General features: G+C 44.9%; 1 protein-coding gene and 1 long non-coding RNA gene across 2 annotated transcripts; both read left to right on the forward strand.

Annotated features, from left to right (window-relative positions):
• Positions 1-1,904: 1,904 nt before the first annotated feature.
• Positions 1,905-23,153, forward strand: LOC120898203 (uncharacterized protein DDB_G0290685). Its single transcript, XM_040303734.1, has 10 exons — positions 1,905-2,103; positions 2,768-3,320; positions 3,930-4,349; positions 4,440-4,838; positions 6,091-6,410; positions 6,489-6,662; positions 6,767-6,919; positions 8,242-8,474; positions 8,559-8,836; positions 21,831-23,153. The coding sequence occupies exons 2-10, from the start codon at positions 3,200-3,202 to the stop codon at positions 23,123-23,125; spliced, it is 3,393 nt and encodes a 1,130-aa protein (XP_040159668.1). The 5' UTR covers positions 1,905-2,103; positions 2,768-3,199; the 3' UTR covers positions 23,126-23,153.
• On the forward strand, positions 16,251-19,317 carry LOC120898204. Its single transcript, XR_005738629.1, has 3 exons — positions 16,251-16,503; positions 16,597-16,895; positions 19,148-19,317. It is a non-coding gene; the product is annotated as an uncharacterized LOC120898204 (long non-coding RNA).
• Positions 23,154-23,654: the final 501 nt, after the last annotated feature.

The following is a 23,654-nucleotide window of genomic DNA, read 5'->3' on the forward strand; positions in this document are numbered from 1 at the left end:
CGCTTATTTGATATACCTTTGTAATCATTAATTGGCATGGCACGCGAATGGCCTCATCACAACTGGCACGAAATAAGTACATTTAAAAAACCAACGTCAAAAATTCAATACCGGCTTTCCTCGATTCCCCCAGCGTAAAGGGCACAGGCGAATGAAGACAGTAAATAAATGACCACCTTCGCATCAGCTGATGCGATAGAGAAACATATATGAGACAGTGAGACGGCCGAGCGCAGATGCTAATGTGGCACACACATGAAATGGACCCCGTGGGGTGAAATGTTGAACCCTCGAAAACCCTCACAACGCCTTTCAAAAACGATCGCCAGCGAGGGAAAATCGCACTGATTTGGAGCGTTGGCGAGCTCGCGAAAACCCGGTTTTGGCATGCTGCTGACAGAAGCTCAATCTATACGTTCGGTTTCAGTACTCTGCTGAATGCCGTGTTAATCATATTGTACATTTCTTCCTTGTAGTATAGCATTTTTTAGCCAAATATGACTGTAATATTGAGCAAAAAGGATACTAACATGTACTAATAACCATATTGAATAAATTCAACTCGAAAAATTCACGCAATCAGTGTTGAAGATCCACAGTGATGGGCCGCAAATCGCTGTACCACATCCCAATCTGGCTCGCTAAACACATCGCGTCGCGCTGGCCGATTTTGGTCGGCATCCTGAACGCCGTAGTCGTTTGTGCCCGCCGTCCCGTCCACCCAACACAGACGTCTGTTCCACTCGAGCGCACTGTCGATTTTTTTCTCCTCCACACAACGTCAGAGAAGTGGGTTTCCCCAAAATGTCTGGCCCTGGTGGCGCTCCGTGGCGTGTTGTTTTTTGCGCTTCTTCCGCCGAGGGGTTAGGGTTAGGCAAGTTGGCGACGACGGTACAGGCATTCCCCCCTGCACGGTCGCCCCCTTTGACCCGGTGCGGTGGCTTTTTTTCATTGCTGTGTATGTGTGTGTGTGTGTGTTGGTGGATGCGTGCGTGCGTGTGTGTGTCCCTTTGTGTGTAGGGGGAAGCATTTTCTGTAGAGCTGGAATGTGAAATTTTCGATCAAAAGCGAACGAAAATTGACCGTAAAAGAAGTGTCCCCGTTGACCCTTTCGTTTCCCCTTTCCCTGCAAGGTTCTTTGCATCGTCGTTAGGTGTGAAAATGAGTTTCGTTTTCTTCTTCGCTCCTCCGGCGGCGTGTGAAGAGATGGTATGGGGATGGTGGTGGTGGTGGTACTGCTGGTGATGGCGTTAGTGGTGTTGGTGCAGTTTCCAAAGTGCAGTTGTCGGACCACCGGAAGGGTCAAATGCGAGACGGGGCATTTCATTTTTGCGTCTCTCGTTCGTGTATCGGCGAAAAGGGCAATCACGGCAGCATTTCAAGGGCTCTCCCGGTGGCGTGGTTGGCGAAAAGCAGAAGCGCAATCAACGGTATGTGGCCAGCAAGAGCATAGCTGGGAACGGTGTTCCTTCCCGAGCCAGTTAAGCACACGCCAGCTGCTGAAAGTGGACACTCTTGTGAATGGGGAAGCATCGCGGCCGACCGTATTTTTTCTTCCTTCCTTGGTTTTTTTCTCGTTTCTAGTTTTTCGTTTGTCGATGCTTCTCTCTTTCGCTCATTGGCGGTTGCTGTCAGCGCCGTTCCATTTTCGCCTTCCCAGCTGTCAGTGCGAGAAAAGGTTGTGTGTTTGCACCACACATACGCACACATTCGCACACACTTAGGTGGTAGGTTGCTCTTCTCGTTCCATCTTGCTGCCTGTTCTTTCGTCGATAGCGTTAGATAGAAAGAGAAAGAGTGCGCTTATTAGTTTTCTGCTCGTATGTGTGCGTGTTCATTTCTCGTTCCGTTTGTCGTCCATCTTTGAATTACTCTCATCATCAGCATCATCATCATCATCATCATCGCCGTCGTCGTTGCGTTGTCGCTGTCTCGCCGCACACCTTACCGAAAGCGCTACCGCCTACCACCGGGTAGCAGTAGTACGTTGGCAGAATCTTTTCATCCTCCAGCGCGTAAACCGCAAATCTGTCGATCGGAATATCCTGCTAATTTCTTCAGCGGTCTGCAAAGAAGCAGTGAGCACGGTGACCGTCAGCCGCCGTGAGTAATCGTGTCAAGTGGTGGACATATTTTTTTGCTTCTTTCTAGTCCTTCTAGTCGCCTTTCTAGGGCATGCTACAGGTTTGCGTCATGTAAGTCCATTTCTTCCCTCTTCCTCGGCGTGGATCCTGTTGCGAGGCGGAAGCATTCGCATGCTGCCATTATTAATTTCGAACGCTTTGCTGTCTGATGCCCCCGCCGGTCGCCATTGCAACCGAAGCGCCGGAAGTGAAAGCCGCCATATAGGAAAGGAAAAAACTGTTTTCCACAGGATGAAAAGTGCAAAACCACACGTCACACCAGATAATGTTCGAACATGTGAAATAGGCCGGTTCCTCCTCTTCGCATCACGGCGTCTAGTTTCCGTAGAGCAATCACGCCGCGATCGAGCACTTTTCACACGCTAACCTACTATCGGACGGGAGGAGATACACGCCACGGTTGCTTGCCGGTCCGTAATTGGCGAATCTTCTTCCCCCTAACCTATTTCAGAAGAGTCACCTTGCTGTGCGTATGTGTGTGGTGCGTGCGTGTGTTGTGTGTGTGTGTGTGTGCATGTGTGGTTCGTGGGTGGGAATGCGTCTTACTTTTACATGCGGAAGACGTTCATTCGATGGTTGTTTAAAAGTAATTTTTAATTCATTTTTTGCACTTCTTTTTGCAGCTATCTTTCCCAGGCGCGGCACAGCACATTGGTGTGACCGGGTGGTTTGTGTGGCGTTTTGCTGGTGTGTGATCGAATACGCCAAGTGCGCGACCCGGCCGACAGCCCGTCGTTTTGTTTGGCTGCTGTTTCTCCGTGAGCACCAGGAGGAGGCTGAATTGTGTTAAGTGGTAGCGTGTGAAAGATACAGTGACTCTTCCCCCAAAAACGACCAAAGCAAGTGTACCCGGTGTGTGCGTGAGTGATTGTGTGCGGGAAAGCGAGAAGCAAGTGGGTGTGTGTGTTGTGCTGCAGAGGGCGAGAGGAGCAGGCACAGGTGGTGTGGAACGTTTCGTCGTCTCGCCGCAAACGGCGGTCTATGACCGCTGGAAAGAAAGCAGTAGAAGTAAAGCAGGCATCTTGCGGTAGAAGTGAACAGGAAAAGGCCTCAGGATGAGTTGCCCGATGCCGGAAATTGGTTCCTGCATCTCGCTGATATCGAAGGCCGATATCCGCTACGAGGGACTGTTGTTCACCGTTGATCCGGAACGGTGCACGATCGCCCTTGCTCGAGGTAAGTATTGTGTGATACAGAATTCCACACAAATGCGGCTGCTGAACATGATCCTTTCTGGTCGTTTCTCGAACGATCGTCTGTGAGAAACACGTGCTTGCTTCATTGCTGATATATTGGAAAACTTTTTTTTAAAGCAAAAACTACTGCTATCAATTAGTAAAATAGCTAAAACTTCAACTTTTGTCCACGTTGCGTTATTTTTAACGCTCGTTAATTCGACCAAAGGATAGCAGAGATGGGGAATGGAGGAAACAAAATGTCCTCCCAGTAAAAAGTGTAATGGAGGTGTAGCGGAGATTGTTGTAATACCATGTGTTGTTACTGATGCTATCCAATCTAACTGTAGATTAAATAGCTTGTAACAAAATGTATTCATTATTCTAATAGCTATTTACTCATCAATTATAGTAGCAACTCGGCTAGTGCCGCACAAGTACACAACCTATTGCAAATGTAAAACAAAATCAATGAAGGAAAAGCAAATGGCGCCTATTTACTAATATTCATGTTCCGTTTTGTTCTTTTTCTTTCATTTTCTGCCCTCACGATGGATCGGGGGTGATCATGTCCTCTGTGGTCCGCACGTGGCTCCGCACTACCTTGCAGTGAAGTCGTATGGTACCGAGGATCGGGAGACCCAGTTCCCGATTGCGCCGCAGAACCAATGCTACGACTATATCCTCTTCCGCGGGACGGACATCAAGGATATTCGGGTGATCAACAACAACCCGGTCCCGAACGATCCGGCCATCATGCAGATGCATCTGCCGCCGCAGCAGCCGCCCCAGATGCCGATGCCGAACAAGCTCGGCCAGCCGAGCTACCAGTCGCCCCAGGGCTTCATGATGCCGCAGATGGGTGGCCCACCGACCGGTGGCCCGCCTGGCGGTCCGATGGGTGGCGGTCCCCCTGTGACCGGCGGTCCGATGGGTGGTCCACCACCGCCCGGCCATGCACCGCAGATGGGTGGTGGCGGCGGCGGCGGCCAACCGTACAACGCTTTCGGTGGAATGAACAATCTCGGAGGTATGCTATCGAATGATTTGAATGTGGTCGGAAATAAGCTTATTGTTGTTGGTGATGGTCGTTCATTCGTTGATGGTGGTGGTGGTGAAGATGGCGCAGTGGATGGTAATGGCTCGAGCCCACAGCAACAGCAGCAGCAACAGCAACAGCCGCAACAGCAGCAACAGCAGCCTCAGCAGCAACAGGCGATGGACATGTTCCCGAAAGCAGGAACCACCGCGGCGACAGATCTTCCAGCCGGGTTGTTAACAGGTACCCCCAACGCACGGTCGATGCCAAAACAATCGCCGTCCGCTTTTCTTCCAACAATCGCTACGTCCGGCTCGGTGGCAATGGTACCAGGAGCGTCTCCTCGCTCTTCCAATGAGCATGAGCAGGCCGTTGTTAGTGAGCGTGGATCGGCAGGGGCCGTACCGGCTGTTTTTGGTGGTGTTGCTGCGGAACGCAGTACCAAGCGAAACGCTCAACAACAACAACAACGGCAGCAAGGTGGGAAGAATATGATGAGCATATCATACACACCATCACATGTTGTCGTATGTGCAAACTAGGGACAACACTTTATTTAGTTTAAAACACACTTTCTTAAGCATAGGCCAAAAAACAGCTCTACACTATTGTACGCACAATATGCTTTCATGGTTTCAGTTGTCGTTTTTTCGTTAAACTTTTCCTTCGTTGTATGGCAACAATCCGTTTGCTGCGCGGTCATATGTGCATGTAGATTTTCCTTCCTGAAGCATATTGAGATCTCGCGTTTATTGAAAGTACAACACACATGCTTATAGGGCCTGGTACATTGCGAAACGAGTCCGTTTGTTATCATGCCCTGGCGATAGCGCTTTGTTTACCCGATAACGTTTATATTCCGCCCGTTTTTTTGTTATTGTTGCTACGATGCTTTCGTTTTCTGGCTTGCATGTGTGTACATATGCGCTTGTTATTGCTTCTCCATCTGCATTCTGTGCTAGATTCACTATTTTCCCGTACAAAACATCTGCAAGGGGATTTTGTTGTTGTTGTTATCTGATGTGTGGAATGAAGTATAAAGAAATGTAAAGAATTTTTGCTTCCCTTCATTAGTTAGTTTTTAAATGTTTCGTTTCATTTATTGTATATTTGCTGCTACCGTACTTAGACTATACAGGCATAATTCTTCTTTATTCAGTTATTCATTCAGTTGTTTCTGTACAGTTCATCCTTTGTTAGAATCGAGCTTTGAATTCAATTTACGTTTCAACAAAAGGTGCTGTTGTCGCAAGGGAGCGTCGCTATTCGTTCATTTCAAATTGTATGATTGTAATTCGTGATGAGAAAACATTCCAGGAAATACTATTTTACTATAATTGACCGCCGCTGCCGAAGTTGCTGTTGATGCTGTTACACTCATTAAAAACCATACCGGAGACAACTGCGCCTTCTTCACTGACTGCTATTCCATGTTCATTGTTCAACTCATTTCATATGTTTTGTTTCTACGCGTTTTTGGTTCTTATTGCTTGTTGCTTGTTTATTTGGCTTGTTATTAAATGATAGCTTAGCTTAAGTTTTCTTTTGATTTTCAGATTTCAGTTACAATCTACATTGTACAGTTACAGTTTTATGACACAAATTAACATTAATCAGACATTCCATTCTTCGTTTATTATTTAGCATTATCGTTATTACTATCCATTACCAACATGGGCATATGTTGGATTCGTTCAAAACTATTAAACATTGTCCTATATTCTCCACACAGGAAGTGGATCGCGTTCGGGAACTCCGAGCAACATGTTGTCGCGTAAGAGTCCGACGGTGGACATTGCTGTGCAGACGAACCAGCAGCAGCAACAGCAACAGCAGCAACAGCAGCAGCAGCAGCAGCAACATGGACAGCCGCAACAGCAGCAGATGATGCAGCAGCAGAACAACCGCGACGGTGGCAATAACATGCAGCGCAACAAGAACAACCAGCAGCACCGGGGAAATCATCAGAACAACAATATGCGAGAGCGACGCGATTCCGGCAAACAGCAGCAACAGCATGGTGGCGACAATCAGATGAAGGAAAATTATAAGGTTGGTACATCCCAACCGCTTCGGTTTCTCCTTTCCACTTATACACCGGTTTGAACACTTTTGTTCTTTCGATTTTAGCCAAGACAGCAACACCAGCAACACCAGGGACAACAGCAGGGGCAACAACAGGGTGGTGGCCAAAACCGTGGCGGCTGGAACAACAATCGTAACCACCAAAACCAAAACAATGGTGGTAACGCCATCATGCGCCGTCCTCGTGGAAACATTGGCCAGCCGCAGCAGCAGCAGCAGGTATGGCGAATGTGGGGGGCTAGTGACGACATGCTGTGGAAAGGATCAAAAGCTCAGGTAGTAGTGGAACGTTTATTAAAGCGGCATGTACTTGTTTCTTTTAGGGTGGAGCCGGCGGTGCCGGTGGAGGCCAACGTGCTAAGAATTTGCTTAAGTTCGAAAACGATTACGATTTCGAACAGGCCAATAGCAAGTTCGAAGAGCTTCGATCGCAGCTTTCTAAACTTAAGGTGGGCGAAGAGTTGAAACCAGAGCAGGTATTTTATTTTTTTTATTTGTTATTACTTTTATTTACCTCCACACGCTACACTCCATTGTCCTTCCCAGTTTCCTTATCCGTGTTGCCGGTATTGTACAAACATGTATGAAGTGTGCTGTTTGCACGATATGCCGGCATTGTACTACCCAACACGACTGAAGATGATGGCTATTGCTAAAGGTTTTCTATTTGAATGTGTGTGTTTTCTTTTATTGATGAATGGATGTTCATCAGTATCTAAAATCAAGTAAATTCTTCACTTTAAAACTACTGTTTTCCATTCAATTCATTTGCGTTCATCGAACGCATGCTATGAACTCTATTTAAATGTAATAGAGAATTTAAGAAATGGACGATTTCTTACGTTAATAGGAAATCGTTGTTTAACAACCACATTACCAACACGGACGAAAAGGTTAACCCGTTTTAATCTCCTTTTTAGTAAAAAAGTATTTCTTTTTTACTCTACCAAACAATGTTATTCAAATCTTTCAAAGTAATGATTTTACGATTTTTTACTTGGTAATTCTCCAAAAAATCTCTACGTACATTTTTCGCTGAATGTGTATGCTTTCTTAAACTAAGCTTTTATTACTTTTCATTGTTTGCATTCTTTTCAAGCATATATTAACCAATGCTATTATGTTATTTGTCCTAGTTTTTTTTATCGACGCAAGTGATTAAAACCTCTTAGCTGTTAACGTTTCTATGCACTATGCTTTGTTTGTTTTTTGGTTATTTTCTTTATGCCAAAACATAATGTTATGTTTCAATATTAATATCGTTCATTTTTTGTTACTATTAATTAATTCATTCAATATTTTCATCATACAATTCATGAATTGAAAGACGAAGGTTACTTGCAGTGCGTTTGTGTTTGGCTATCACATGTATATTATTTATTGGACCATGATGTAAAGACAAAAAATAAACAGATTTGATGAATGGCCATGGTTTTCCTTGTTTTATAATTTGTTAAACAAGAAAAACCGTGCAATGGTACACCCCATAAAAAGAACCTAGCACAAAATTTAGAGTCGTCAAAATTTTGCTGTCAACCATCTTCTTTCTCATCTCATCATAATCCCTATAACAAGAAAAAGTAGTTCGTTCCCCACTACACGCACCTATCTCTATATAAAGTGTGCATAATATGCGCTACATATTCGGATATGTGCATGTGTGATGAACGGGTTGTTTTTGGCTTTTTATACAACCAAAATTTAATAAATCATTTTTCCTACACTTATAATGTTTCGTTCCTCGCGCTGCGGACATGATGATGATACACTATTGTTATCAAATAAACTGGTGGTGCAGATCACAACCGAAACGTTGGACAAGAAGGACGATTCAGGCAACGAAACTGGTGCCGGTGAGCACGAACAGGAGGAGGAAGATGTCATTTGCTACGACAAAGCAAAGTCCTTCTTCGACAACATTTCGTGCGAGGCGGTCGAGCGCGCGAAGGGAAAGCAGCAGCGTACGGATTGGCGCCAGGAGCGCAAACTGAATACGGAAACATTCGGCGTCGGGTCGACCAGACGCGGCGGGTAAGTGTCGTTTGTAAAAGCAACATCGAGATAAATGCATTACACTTTTAATGTGTGCGTGTGTGTGCGTTTCCCTCATAATAGATACAACCGACGAGGTGGTTACTTCCACCGTGGCATCAACTACCATCGTGGAGGAAACAACTATCGCGGTGGTAACAACTACCGGGGCCGCAGCGGAAACCGCAACAATCAGTTGAACGGTGGCAACGGCATGTCGCATAACCGATCGGGCGGGCAGCAGCAAAACGCGTCCGGCAACAATGCTAATGCAGGTGGCCAGCAGCAGTCGAATCAACTGACCTCGACTGCCCCGGCCAGCCAGGATCAGCAGCAACCAGCGGTCATAGAAGTGGCGGCAGGTAAGCAATACATATCCAAATCTTATTTTGCAATCGTTTCGTTCAGGATTTGTTTGACCGTTGTTTAGTCTGAAACGAAATTTCTATATTCTTAGATTGAAATCAAACCAAATGGTTTGAAATAATTGTTCAATTTGTCTACATTTCATTACCCATGTTATACCACAGAATCAATAATTGAAGCTTATTTTAATTCCAGGTAAATAATGCCACGGAAACCGGATCACCACGGATAAACTGTTACTTTTAGAAAGCTGACTAGTTCCATAAAAAACGATTGAGCAGTAAGAGGAAAGAGGATAAAGAGCTATGTTGCGCGTAAACGCAGATGGAAGATTGAACAAGTAAAAGTAGTGAAGAACAAAAGAAGAAGGTGCACAATATCTATAGCAAAAACATGTTTCATGTGCACAATATGTATTAACGAACGCGTACAGGAGAGGAACCAGCAAAAAACAACATCATCTTCCTCCCCCATATCACAATCTCCAAATATTGTGAGAACGTATCTCGGAAGCCCAGAACGCGCTGGCAGCAAATGTGACAAAAACAAACCAACAACAAACCCCCCGTACTATCGTAACGGATTGGTAAAGAACGAAATTGTACAGTGCAAAACATGAAACGAATGGAGGTTCTATGGATAAAAATATTGTGCACCGGTTTAATAATAATGTACGTTCAACGATGATTTGCATACTACTAAAACCAACAGCAGCTCAGTAGTGAAGAATAGAGCAGAGCAATAACAGTAAAAATCTTCACGGCGTTCCGATGAATGTGGCTGAAGTTAAGCCTCCCGTAGCAACGGAGCGACAATGGCAGTAAAGTGGCGAACATATTGCGTCGAGATATGAAGAAAGTAAATCCCCCCAAAAGTATGCGAAACATGGATCGTACACGATCGATCCTATGATGGTGGAAGAAGGTGTTGTGTGTGCAGCCGCTAAAGTTGGATGATGCGTCTATTGCATAGGATTATTCACGAGCAAAAGCGAATAGCAGCAGCATACCTATCCGGTCGGCTTTACATACGAATGCAGGAATACTGGTTCAGTATTCGGCGATAGGGGCGAACCGATTTCCCTGTCAAATTGTGCATTTTCAACGACAAACAACAGCAAAAGCAGCATAAGTTGACCATAAAGAGCAGCACGACGAACGAAGGAACTAACATGCTGATCAATATTGCGAAACAACCATCGTCTGGCAATCACGAACAGGAGGTTGCAACTATGCACACCTCTTCCGTAGTGATGCCTTTACATTGTCGTCCACTTTGTTTGGCTTCCTTGTGCTGGCAACAGAGGATGAACAACACGCGGTCACCGATACGAATCCTATACCGAATGCAACATTGTCGGTACAGTCTCATACTCCGATTATTCTCGTGTGTTGCACTGGTCGATACTATAAAGTGAAGTGCGGACGAATGGGACTCGTCCATCTACAGTCGTTCGTATAAGGAAGTACCGGCTGGTGGTGGTGGCTGGTTGTGCTTTCCAGCTTCTGCCCATCCGTGCAACGTGCATCGTTCATCGATAAGTTAAATTTATTTGTGTTAGAAATAGTGGAAAAGAGCGGTACGCGCGCGCTGCCCCGTTCATCCGCAGATGAAATGCGATTCTTCTATGTAAACGAGAAAAATCGCACAGGCCTCGAAGGTGCAGAGGTGTGGGTATAGGTAGGAGCAGCGAAAAAACTACATGCACTAGAAACAGTGTCCATATGTTGCATATCTACAAAATCGCTTGCACCATGAATGTAACTAAGCATCAACTAAGCAGACGGTAGAGAGAAAGAAAGAACAGACAGAGACCCCATGTCGTCTATGTAGCGCAAAACGCTGAAAACAAACAAACATGAGATGAGTTAACAGATCCCGCTTCCCTAACTGACGGATAGGCCTCTCTTTTTTTCATTTTGCTATCGAATGCGACGCGCGCCTGGTAAAGGATGTGTGTATAGCGAAAATGAACGTGCTACTTGGCAGCATTGGTGCGTGCGACGGATAGATAATGCTGTCCATCCGTCCGGAGAAGAGAAGCGGTGTAAGAAGAAAAACAAACAAACAAAACAAAAAATAACAGGACTGTAGAGGTCAAACACTATTCCCAGCTGGCTTTATCTGGTTTCGTACAAATCGGTTTTAATGATTTGGAAATAGTCGTCGATTCGAGGGTATCAAATCTCACTTTTGTTAAATGATGAACACCAACGCCCCGGAGGAGGAGCGTCAGAGTTGTTTCCTTCCTGGTGTGAAGTTTAGAAGCTTCGATGTACCACTTATCACGTTTACGCGCTACTGGCTGGGGGCTAACGGATGACGGGGCATTGAGAGCAGGGATATAGAAGAAGAGCGCATTGCTCCAAGGGCTGCATTATCCAACCGCTCCCGTAACACTCTACGTCAAGTAGGAGTAGGAGATCATTTTGGAATTGGAAACTTCCTGAACAGTACTTTAAAAAAAGGTTGATTGCGGCGCATAATATCCACAATTAATTTGTTTTTTACCTTAAATTTTCTAAGATTTTCATTTTTCATTCTTTATAAATTGTATTTAGTATGCATAGTTCTTTTTTTTTTGGTATTAATTTCGAGTATAACCACTGAAGCGTGTGGTGCTTAAAATCTGTAGTTAAACGAGGCTCACTGCTACTGCTAGTTTTCATCTCACTGTCTGGGGGCAAAACGCTTTGCTATTGTTCGCTCACTGTCCCTCTCGATATCTGTTATTTAGCATGCACAGAAATCAAACGATTTATGTGAGATGAATCAATTTCAGTACGTAGGGTATGCAACCCCGATTCCCTGTTTTCAAACACACACACGTACTAGTGGGATTACACTCAGGACGATGGTCGAAAAGTAATGTTTCGAAAGATTAGACTTGAGCGTTATAAACGATCCTTCTTGTGCGTGTGTAAAGTAGGGACATCGAGTATAGTAAACAAACCAGATGATTGCAGTATTGCAATCACAGAATGTTAAAGCAAAATGTAGATCCGTAATCTCGCGTAAAGATTTTGAATCGCAGGGACAGGCAAGCTTGGTGATCGAGGAAAACCTCAAAACTCCCAAGAAGGAATAATATGAAGCGAGTGAGATGTAAAGTGTGCGCCCACACAGACGTAAAGCAGTAGTAAGCAGTAGCAGCAAGTGTGACTTGATTAAATCATTTGCTTGTTAAAACGTTACATTTGAACGACACATGTTCGTGCGCCCGTGCAAAGCCCTTAGGGTAGAGATGGTACAATACTAGGGCTTTCTAATCGAGAGGCGAGTTTATTTCCGCCCGCGTCGAAATGAACACCAGATAACCAGTCAAAAGCAGCATAACAATAGCCGACAAAACAGTGATGCGGCGTCGTAACTGTGAAAGTGTGCGGGCGTGTGTAAAGGCCAATAGAAGCAAGATCGCTAGGAATGGATTTAATTATGAAGGAAACAAAATAATACCAGCTAAGTTTTTGGATTAATTATATTTAAAACAAAAGTCGTCAAAATCGAAACCGGAAGAGTCGAGAAGGAAATATAAAACAAGAAAAAATATGAAAAATGCATAAACAAAGCCGAGCATTCATTTAGTGTTCCAGCGAGCGTGTTTGTGTGTATGTGTATGTGTGTGTGTATACGCAGCTGCTAATAGACATACTGCTGGAATGTCTATCACCGAATGATTCCGTTCATGAAGTGATAAAACCACGAAAGAATGATGGGTGAGCTAATGTTGCAAATAATCATGTACCTTTTCTTGCGCTCGTTTCGATGGCGGTGTGATGGTGGCGGATGTAATTTTTTGGACGCGTTGTTAAAATGATGATTTTAAAACCAATCGATCTGAAGATTTAATCGTACCGTTTTTTCGGATAAAAAACACACATATACGTATATATAGTCATCCAGCGCACTTGAATGGGTGAAAAGGCGGTGAGTCGGAATGTGTCTCACAACACCCTCGAAAACGACGAAATCAAGCATCGAACCACGTTCCCGGAATGTGAAAGGGAGAACTGCGCACTGGATATTATACTGGGAGGGATGATGGAAACCACCGTGGTTGTATTGCTGTATGGGTGTGGTGTGCGTGCTGCGTGTGTTTGTGGCTATATATGTGTACGGTTTTCACCACTTTAAAGAACTTCCTTTTAGAGGTAAGCATAAATCAAGCAAAAACAAGAAACAGCACTGTAGGCAACACCCGTAAAGAAGACATGGGACACAAAAGGTTAAAGGGTTTAAATTAACCAACAACATTAAAACGATAAAAGTAAACTGTCTAACGCCGGCAACCTTCATCTTTAACCTGAATGTTAAACGAATTAGGCAAATATAGGCAAACATGTTTGAAACGCAAGAAAGAACAGTAGGCAAAATAATGCCGAACAGCAGTGAAAGTACACAAGCCAGAAACAGAAAAGAAAGTAATAGTAGTAGTGGCAATATGCAATTGCATAACAGAAATATAACTCATAACTTTATAAATAATAATTCAAGAGAAATAGCAATGTAACAGTCATGGGCCACCACACGACACACACACTAAACGCGATTGAACTAATTGCAGTAACAAAAAGTGAGTGGTGCGTAGGATGACAGCAGGATTGGGGTGTGTAGTAGAAGGGTCAAAGACAAATTTAAATCCGGTGCGAGTGTATCACTGTAAACCGAGTTCATTGAAGGGAAGAACGAAGATAGAGAAAGGAAAGAGAAAAACAAGAGGAGGAAAGAGAATATTAGAAAGAAGAGAAAAAAGGTCTCATAGAGGGAAGAGAAAAGAGAGCGATAGAGGGAAGAGAAAAGAGAGCGGTAAAGAGAAGCGAAAAAGAATGAGAAAGAGGAGAAAAGAGAGAGAAAAAGGAGAAAAGAGAGAGAAAAAGGAGAAAAGAGAGGAACAAGAGAAAAGAGAGAGAAAGAGGCGAATTTATAACATAAAAGAGAGAGAGAGAGAGAGAGAGAGAGTAACGAGAAAGATAAGAGAATAGAAAAATAGAGAGAAAGAAAGGACAAAAATGATATAGCAGAGATGAAGAGCGAGGGAAAGAAATACAAAAAAGAGAGAAAGTTGTTTTTAAAATATGGAAAACCGACAGTGCAACGCAAACAACAAAACAAGGAGTTGAAGACAAGGAGTATAAAGCAGGGCAAAATTATGAGTACAGCCTCGCTAAGGATAACAACAGTATATGTGAACAATTGAACGGAAGGTGTGAGCATGCATGTGCAGACAACAGAAGAGAATGAGAAAAGTGTCACGCTATTTTAACGGTCAGATGTGGACCCACAAGGTAGAGGCGCAAAGATGTTACACGTGCAAGAAACTACTAACAGAGCACGTATTCCATTCTTCACTACAATTGCGATTTTCGCATCAACGATTATGTACTCCTTGTTGTGCTCTGCCACCGTTCAATATATGTTGCCGCACCCGAAGTAACAGCAAGGGATGGGCATGAATGGTGGTGTGTAACACTGTGTGTGGTGTGTGCGTGTGCTGTAAACGAATAATTAGCATGAACGGATGGATCGTCGGGTGTGTATCGAAAAAGTTTAAGAAGAGAAGAAAAAAATCACAAAATCGATGTGAATAACATAATATATAGCCTATATATATATACATGTAATTACGAACAGGATTTGCTGCTAATTAATGGAAACAGGAAGCGATTATAAACGTGCCCAATGTGAATATGCATCGGCGATTGCAGGCGCGATAAACTTGAGGGCGGCGTGTACATCTCTGGGTGAGTGTAACGCCAGTTAAGGATGCGTCAAAAAGGGACTTTGGAAGTGCGTTTGTTGCCCCCATTATATAGAAAGATATGAGTAGAAGGAGAAGCGAGAGCGAGAGAGAAAGAGAGTCAGAGTGAGACCAAGAGAGAAAGTAACTAATGCCAGCCGAACCCGGAACGAAAATACAAAACCACACGGAAACGTACGTAGAAAGAGAAGCAGCAACCGTGTCTCTCCTGTAGCAACTTTTGCACATTTGCAAACAGCTCCAAAAGCGTTTTATTGTTCGGTGTTACATGGTTTGTAAAGTAGAGGAAACAATTGTATCCACCGCAGTCAGTGACAGGTGATAGAGGGAAATCGTTCCCTTCATCCACTCGCAATGCATACGCATCAACCTCTGTCGTCGTCCATTTGTTTGGGCTGCCTCTGTGAACTTCTTGTACATGTGCACACGCACGCGTATCGTATGACAAAATTTGGGTTTAAATCTATTGTTCTGTTGCGTCAGTTATACTGCCAACAACCACTACCGGACTGCGTTTGATACGAATTACTTACCCATTTGTGATAGTTTTGATCCCGGTGTAATCAGCTGGCTTGCAGTGCATTGGTTCATGCTGCTTTTTTTCTTCGTATATTTTAAGCATTATAACTGTGACACCATATGAAATTTGTATTATCCATCAGGAGCAAAAATGGGCTGAACGAAGCAGCAAAGGAAAGCAGCAAAAATATAGTTTATATTCTGCCACATAAACTCAGCAAGAAAAAATGGCTTATTTGGTGGCCAAAAGAAGGAGTTATCGGAGGGATCAAACATCAATAGAAGGGTGTGTGTGTGTGTGTGGTAGCGAGGCAAAATACACCACTAAGAAGTAGGCTTAAACGTACGAGTGAATGCTGAAAAGCAAAAGTGACACGGAAGAGGCAAAAATATACTCTAAATACTCCTAGGCTCATTATAGAGAAGTAGAGAGAAGGCGGACAGCGTGAAAACGCTTAGTTAAAATGATTTAGAGGAAAAATGAAACCAAGCTGAAGGGAATTTAAAATCTGACGTTGTTTACAAAAACAAGGATACAGATGCTTGCCTCACGGGGTACACAGCTGTACAAGAAGCTCCCAGGAGAGAGTACCAAAAACGAATGAAGACGGCAGGGCGGGGAGGGCTATGATGCTATGAAGACGAGTGTGTCGTGATGAGAAAAGCCCATGTTCTTTCTCTACACCACCACCACCACCATCTCCATCACGGGAAGATCCTTTCTCCTACCCCGCACTCAGTCAATCTGGGTGTGTACGACGTGTGTATGGTGGAGTATGGATTGTTGTGAATGAAACAAGACCAGGAGAGCTACAAAATATGCAAAATGCTACTAACAAAATAAAAAAACAAGACGATACAAAGGTACCGCGGATAGATTGTATGGAAATTATTGATGAAAACAAGAAATAAACAAAAAAGAGAGGCAGATGAAAAATACCCCTTTAGAGTACAAACAGTGCTCTATAGTAAAGAAGCATATAAAGGATTGTGTGTGTTTATGTGTTTTTACTACCTCTGGTGCGCACCTCATGTTGCGTTTTTAACGAAAGAAATAGCGAATTAATTAATAACAAAAACAAACAATTAAATCAATATTAAATTAAATCAACGGCTTGATCCGGATTGCATTGCTACTTGTTCGTCTTGATTCTAACTCAGTTCAAATGACTTCCGATCACTATCTACTAACGAATGGCTCTTGATGCTTACACGGTGTGTCACGACCACTTCCAATAAGGCGTGTCGTCATAGTAGCCATCGAAGTTTGCACGAACGTTGATTATTGCAGGTCGATCCTAGGAATTACCTGCAGGAGGTGAAAGGGCGTAAAATTGCTTTACGAGTTGTGTAATTAATCAATCGAAGCAAGCACGGTGTATAAAGGTCGGTGTCAGTGTTGGATCACAAAGGGGCACTAGCGGCAGCAGCAATCCGTGAGCCAAACTGCTCTTACTAATTATACTATTTTTATTCTAGCGCTAGTTTGCCCTTCAACGACAAAGATAGATCGACCGCGGCCTTGTGGATTGGAGACGACGAAAGTAACACCACAACAACACGTGGGAAGTTGCTATCGCAAAGTCTGCTGAAGGATATTGAAAGTAGTACACAGGAGGACCACCATCGGTGACGTCAATAGTGACGAACGTATCGAAAGCAACATTTGCGAATTCTAATGAGATATGGCTCGAAAACGGAAGAAAGCAATAAGAAGGTCATTGACATTGGAGACCACTAAGGTGTTCGGGAGTTGGCGTAGAACGAGAATATGTAATGTACGTATGTATGTAAAGCAGATTCCTCTATAAGGGGAACATAAATCGATGGCATTGTTGAAGCGAGTGTACAGCGGTACAGCTGTAATGACAAGCGCTGCGGGTTCTTACAACTTAACTCCATCACCCAGGCACACTAAACTGCCTATTGCGAAACCGCTGGCCTATTCGTTTCCTTTTTTCCTTTTTGCCCAACTACACGTAGGACCTTAGTGTAGTTTCGGTTTTGTTGTTTGTTTGAAACCAGTAGCAGTCGGGGTCGGTTGCGAATGTTGTAGTAGTAAGGGAAAGGAATCACCGACATCGAAGTGTGCGCTCTCTCCCACGTAGGAGAAAAAGGTCGGACAGTATTTATTACCATATTATGGTAATTACTTTTCCAACCTGTGCGACAGCTCGCGGCACACTGAACTCCCGGGTTAAACTTGTGAACATGTGCTCTAACGACTCCTGCACGGAATGAATCCTTTCACCGAGAAAGCAATAGGGCATATTGCGTTTAAGTGATCGTTGGTTGGAGAGCTTTAGAGAGTTGGAGAAGTGATTTTGCTTTGACATTCTGGTTCTATTTAGGAACTATTTTCAACATATTTGAATGCCTTTTTTGTTCGTGTGGCGATATTTGACTAGCTGCAGTATTGCTGATCACTACTTCAACTTCTTCTTCTTCTTCTTCTTTGGCACAACAATCGTTGCCGGTTAAGGCCTGTTTGTACCACTACTAGGATTGACTTTCAGTGACTTATTAATTAGCATAGCAGGATAGTCAATCTTACGTATGGGGGTTCGGTCTATTCAGGGTTGAACCCATGATGGGCATGTTCAACTCCTTCGACTATCTCAACTTTAATTATTATAACACTACTGCTTCACAAAAGTACTATAATGTAACGCGTACTATGGAGGACTTTTTTTAAAGAATTGTAATAGGATCTGTATTTAAGAGTACACTTAAAATATATCTCAACGGTCTTGCTATTTAATTGCGTTAGAAGAACAGGCTTTTTGTTGTTCTTGCTGCAACATTTCTTTTTTGTTTATTGTACAATCCAATTTCTGAATCAACAAATATTTACCAAATCTCAAGCATTTCCAAAACAGAAATGTCACCACATAATGTTGATTGATGTAAATGGCTCATGCTAGTATTGATTAGAAGAAAAAAAAAACACACAAAGGCTCTCCATCGCTATTTAACGACATTAAAGACGCAAGCCACGAAGGCATTGTTGAAAAATAATTCGAATTGTTCGGTACAATCAAATCCACCCACCACCACCACCCACAATAACACCTGGTTCCTTCGCGGATAGCATTGAGTCGGTGCCAGGCCAGTCGCGGGTCCGCCCAGTCCGGTACCACCATGCGCTTTCGGTTAATATTTCAACGTCAACGAAGTGTGCTTTAACGGTCCGGCGGCACGTGGGCTGAACGATGGAGCTTTTCCCTTTCGTTTCCATTTTTTGTTCGCTACTGTTTGGCCCTCACCTCTCGCCGCGCGGAACGCTTTAATTATGGGGGTCTTCTGCCATACTGCTTGAAATACGGAACCAGCTCCCTTCGCCTTCGGGCTGCAATGGCTGGAAGTTTAGGACATTATCAAGATTGATGGCATTGTGGTGAGCTTCCGGTTTCAAGCTTGGCTTGCCTACGTGCTACTACCGTTGGCGTTCCGCCGTTTGTCCGCTGACATGTGTCAACCATGTGTGTGTGTGTGTGTGTTCGGAGTGGAATTTTGGCGACCGACACGTGGCTGGCACAAAACTTTCCTGCTCCTGGTGCTGGCCAAGACCATTTTCTCCTGTAGCTATCCTGCCCTGACAGAGAGAAAGGGGTTGGTGGGGAAAGTGTGGCGGATAATGTTTCCGTTCGCGTGGGAAAATGTGGGGGAAATGGAAACGGTTTATTTTTCCGATGCCCGGGATACGATAGAGCAAAGTTTAATTAACTTACCCTAGCGAGAGAAAGAGGCTGGATGGATATGGACGTTGCCAGCGGGTTGTGGGTGGTGCGGGGAAAATAGTTTTGTCGGTTGGTTAGTTTGTTTGGTGGTTAAGTAACCGCAACGGAACGGTGTTACCAGTTCATTAGCAAAGCTTGGCTCATTTGCATACGAAAGGATGTGTGTAGGTGTTATTTAAAAATATCATAAATCGTTCTCGCACGATTATGGGTGTGAAACGCGTTTCTTTGTGCTTATCGTTTGAGATTAAGATAAGGTACTTTTTTTAATTAGAGTTATCTTTTTTTAGGATGAAAAATTGAATGAAGCAACACAACATACAGCAACAGAGATCCCAATCACTATATAACAAGGACAAAAGGATGTATGAAGTAGTGGTCCTACCGATTCCGATTCCGTGTTCGGAATCAATTCCAGAATCGAAATCGGCTTCGGAATCGAAACGGACCGGGGAATCGCAATTTGCTCCAGTAACGGAATCAGAATTGACTCCAGAATTGCAATTAGCTCCAGAATGAGAATCAGTTCTTGAATTGTAATAAGAAGTTTCAGCAGTAAAATCAGTCCGGTAATCTCCATGAGAATAGATAGTTAATAATAGTAAATTTTGATTTTTTGCGGCTATCAATACGTATCATCATTGGATCCAAACGTCTATTCTTATGAGGATGCCGAAACCGATTCCGATTTCGAAGCCGATTCCAATTTCGGAGCCAATTCCGATTCTGGAGCCGATTTCGATTCAGGAACTGATTCCGATTCCAGAACCGGATTCGATTCTGGAGCCGATTCCGGAGCCGATCCCAATTCTGGAGCAGATTCTGGAACCAATTCTTTAGCCGATTCCGTAGCCGATTCCGTAGCCGATTCCGAAACCAAATCCGGACGAATGAAGAGTATGAAGAACAAAGCAAAAGATCTAGAGGGGAATCATAACGTCATGGGTTCAAGCCACGTATGGACCGTTCCTTGTAGCAAGAACTTGTCTACTATGAGTACAACACCCATCAAAAAGCTCAAGAGGCTTAGTAGGCCCAGGCATAGACAGACTAAGGGTTGTTACGCTACGATAAGAAGAAGATGCACGCTTTACCACGGAAAGTTAGTGAAATAGTAGACGAACAAAAATACATCTAATTTGGCAATGAAGAATCAAAGCCAAAAGACATTAATTGAATTGAATTCACTTTCACCGTAACCAAAGCTACAACACCATCCATTCTCCATAGAAACGCATTCCATTCGCCGGCCCAGCCAGTGCCGAGCCTTCCTAAGCTGTCTGCTGATTGGCCACATCACCTCCTCCTCCTCCTCCCCCTCCAGACAGCTCGGGGGGAACGGGGGTTAGTGTACATCGCTAGTACATCTTCTACTCCTGCATCGCTGCAAAACCACACAAAAAAACCACCACCACCGCTCGTCAAACGACACATAAATCAATCTGCGTTTCTGCATCGCACTACCACCGGCATCCTTAAAGCAACCCACTAAACCAACAACTAATCGCCAAGCAGGGTAACCGCCTCGCCCGTTAGCGCTGTCGTTGGGGGCTTAGTTTAGTTTATTTTATTATCGAAAGTCATTATTGTGCCCGCAGGGGACTGGTTGTTGGTACCCAGGGCAACAGACCGCGGGGACGGAACGGGTAGGCAGGACGGTAGGTCTCGCGTCCCTCCGCCATGGCAAATCGAACGCTTCACTTCCGCTTGATCAATAGTTTCGAAGGGGGTGTGTTGCGCTGTTTGTATGTGTGCGTGAGGGTGCAATGAATTGTTTCAGTATGCATCTCACTTAACCCCTGGCGGGGCACGCTAACGATTCGGTTAGGACCATTAATGAAAGTGTCATAAAATTTTAATTGATTTTTTTTTGTTCTTACCACTTCGTGCATCCAATTTCTTCACGGAGTTATTAACATACTAATTAGCTGGCAATATACCGCTCTTTTGCTGGATATTATTAGCGTACGGTTCGAACAGCATTAACCCGAATCAAACCCGAGCCCGAAAACGCACAAGGATATTCGCGCGAAAGTTGATGCCAACTTGGATTGGTGCAGGGTGAGAGGGACAAGCAGGCCGAAGAAAGGAGTCGTCTTCGTCTTCGGGTCCCGATGGCAACCGGCGTGGATGGGCTCGGTATGGGTAGGTTCTTTGCCGTTACGTTCAGTTGACAACCAGCTATCGATGGAGCGGGCAAGGTCCTAACAATACTCGCCGCAGGTCCTTTGGAGTGCGGTTAGATTGTGAAGCGAGTGAAATGTGCTGAGTGTAGTGTATGAGTGGCTTATAGAAAAGTGTTAATAGTCAGTGAAATTATGTGATAAAGTCAATCAAGGATATCAAAAGAAAGGATTTCTTCAGCCCAGCTTCTCTAACAAGGATTAATTAAAAGCCGGAAAGACTGAAGTGACTTCGCAACTAACCGTTTCGTCATGATTGACGACGATGAGGATGATTATGAAGGATATTGTGAGTAGTTTGTGAAGTATGGATAAGTCTCTCTGGCAGTGAATGGCGCAAAAATCTTGAAAGTAAAACAATTTTAAAGCATTGAATGTATTTAGCGAAACATTTCTAATAGCTTAATGTATTTAAAAAAAGGGATTCAAACACACTCTATTTGTGCTCTCTATTCGTGTTACAAAACAACGTGACACGCTTTGTGATAAGAATGGCCTTTGAACGACAACATCAAGGTTGGTTGGGAGTTGGCCAAGCGAGAAATGTCCCACGTAATAATCAGAACAAGAAGTAGAGTGAAATATTTCATTCCTTTTCCACGACCATAGAGCCCGAAAGCTACCTAGAGATCGCTCTTGAAGAAAAACAACTCTTTTGCCATGTGAAACTATACAATTGAATTATAATATCATTACCATCAATCGCCATTAACTGCCCGCTGAAGCAAAGATACCACATCACCCATGGATTGATGGATTATTGTTTTCTTTTCCCAACGCTCCCCTACAGTTCTTCGGCCCGCCAACGAGTACAACATAAAGGAAAAAATCATTCAAGCGAATCAGGAATCGTTCGCCATTCCGACGCCACCGTCACCGCGGCAGCATGTGAGCGGGGAGCGGCGGGTAACCTTCCGGGAGCAGCTGGTCGACTACGAACCGGACGATTACAGCAGCGAGGACGACGGGTACGGTGCTGCTAGTGCTGGAGGGGGTGGAGATAGTGGCGGCGGTGGCGGTGGAGCAGGTCCTTCCGGGCATAAAAAGAACGCGCTCATTAGAACGGTGGCCGATGTGCATCGGGATGGTGGGAGTGGTGAGGTTGCCGATGGTTCCGGTGCGGACACAATCATCGAGGAGCTGCACCTAGACGATCGCCGCAATGGGACACCGGAACAGGAACGGGAGGACGAAGAGGAGGAAGAGGAAGAGGAGGTGGTGGTAGAGGAGGAACAGCTCGAGGGAGACTACGACGAGGACGGTGGCGACGGGGCGGACGATCGCATGGAGAAACATAAGACTGGTGTGGAGGGTGAATCGATCGTGTCGGAGGAGGAGGACGAGGAGGACAACGAAGTGGAAGAGGAAGCGACACTGCACGAGGAGCCGCAGGTAGAGGAGGAGGAGGAGGAGGAGCAGGAGGAAGAACCGACGGACGGTTCGAGCATGGACACGGAGATACACAACCCGGAGAGTAGCGAGGACATTAGCAGCAGCCCGCTCAAGACGTACCGGAGCGAGGCGGACTCGCGCTCCGTTTCCGGCGACTCACAGGCCGAGGAGACAAACCCGGGCGAGGAGGACGGGAACGTGGTACAGTACGAAGATGATGACGAGGCGGAGGATGAGCACCGTCGAACCGTCGGTGGCGATGACTCATCTTCCGACGGTGAGCGTCCGCTCGAAGCGCACCGGGCGAAACGGTCGACGACCTGCCGGCGGAAGTGCTGCCGGCACAAGAAGTCGGCCGGTGAGAAGCTGCCGTACTACAACGGCTTCCGCTCCGAGTACGGGCTGTCGCGGGAGGAGCTGGAGGAAAAGAAGCGACGGCAGGAGGCACGGCGGCAGCGGGTCCGCGAGCGGCAGCAGCGCCGTACGGCCGAGCAGCGCCAGAAGGCGCAATCGAACGAGGAAGCATTTGCGGCCTGGCTGCACGGCAAGCTGCGTAACTCAATCAACAAGCACCAAAACATGTACGACGTGAAGCAGAGCGGTTCGTCCGGTCGGCAGCAGCAGCAGCTCCAGAATCCGAAATATCGTCGTCGAAACGGTATCCACACGATGCAACAAATTTCCTACGGTTAGCGAAGATACTGTAAAGCTGCAGTGAATGAGACGAGTTTCGAGAAGGTTTTTTATTCTTCTTTCAATAAAAATCAACATTTTTGCTTGCAGACGATGCACCGGTATCGGACACAAAGAAAGAAAGATTGTGCTTTTTGTTGAGTTCACTTTCTCTACCTTTTTTCGCTGCAAAAGCTGCAATTGCACATGGGCACACGGCCGCACCAACCAGCATCATGTTTGCAATTGCTGTGCAGCAGTGGTCCGCACGGAAACACACGCGTTTCTCCCTTCAACTGCCGCAGTAGCCAATGGTCATGGAGCACGCGATACTTCCGTTAAGCGCACGATTTCGGTTCGGTCGAAAGCTATCGAGAGGTTGGCCACTGTTTTGTGCACGCTTCTGCTTTTTTGTTTTCAAATATAATTAATTCGCTTTCCTCACGGTGTCCAGCTTTGACCACGGTTAAGGTGGTGGTGGTCATTTGCTATGCATAAGTCCCCCTCCAAACCGTCGAGGGAGCAAGCAGCAGTTGCAGCACTGAGCACG

Source organism: Anopheles arabiensis, chromosome 2 (genome assembly GCF_016920715.1).
Source record: "Anopheles arabiensis isolate DONGOLA chromosome 2, AaraD3, whole genome shotgun sequence".
In the NCBI taxonomy this organism is placed as follows: Eukaryota; Metazoa; Arthropoda; class Insecta; order Diptera; family Culicidae; genus Anopheles; species Anopheles arabiensis.

What these genes read in the sequence shown, in the direction of transcription:
- LOC120898203 (XM_040303734.1), top strand. Translation starts at nt 3,200, where the DNA reads ATGAGTTGCCCGATGCCGGAAATTGGTTCCTGCATCTCGCTGATATCG. An exon ending in ACAACAACAACGGCAGCAAG is followed by an intron (nt 4,839 to 6,090) that starts GTGGGAAGAATA and finishes TTCTCCACACAG; the next exon opens with GAAGTGGATCGCGTTCGGGA. An exon ending in AGCCGCAGCAGCAGCAGCAG is followed by an intron (nt 6,663 to 6,766) that starts GTATGGCGAATG and finishes TGTTTCTTTTAG; the next exon opens with GGTGGAGCCGGCGGTGCCGG.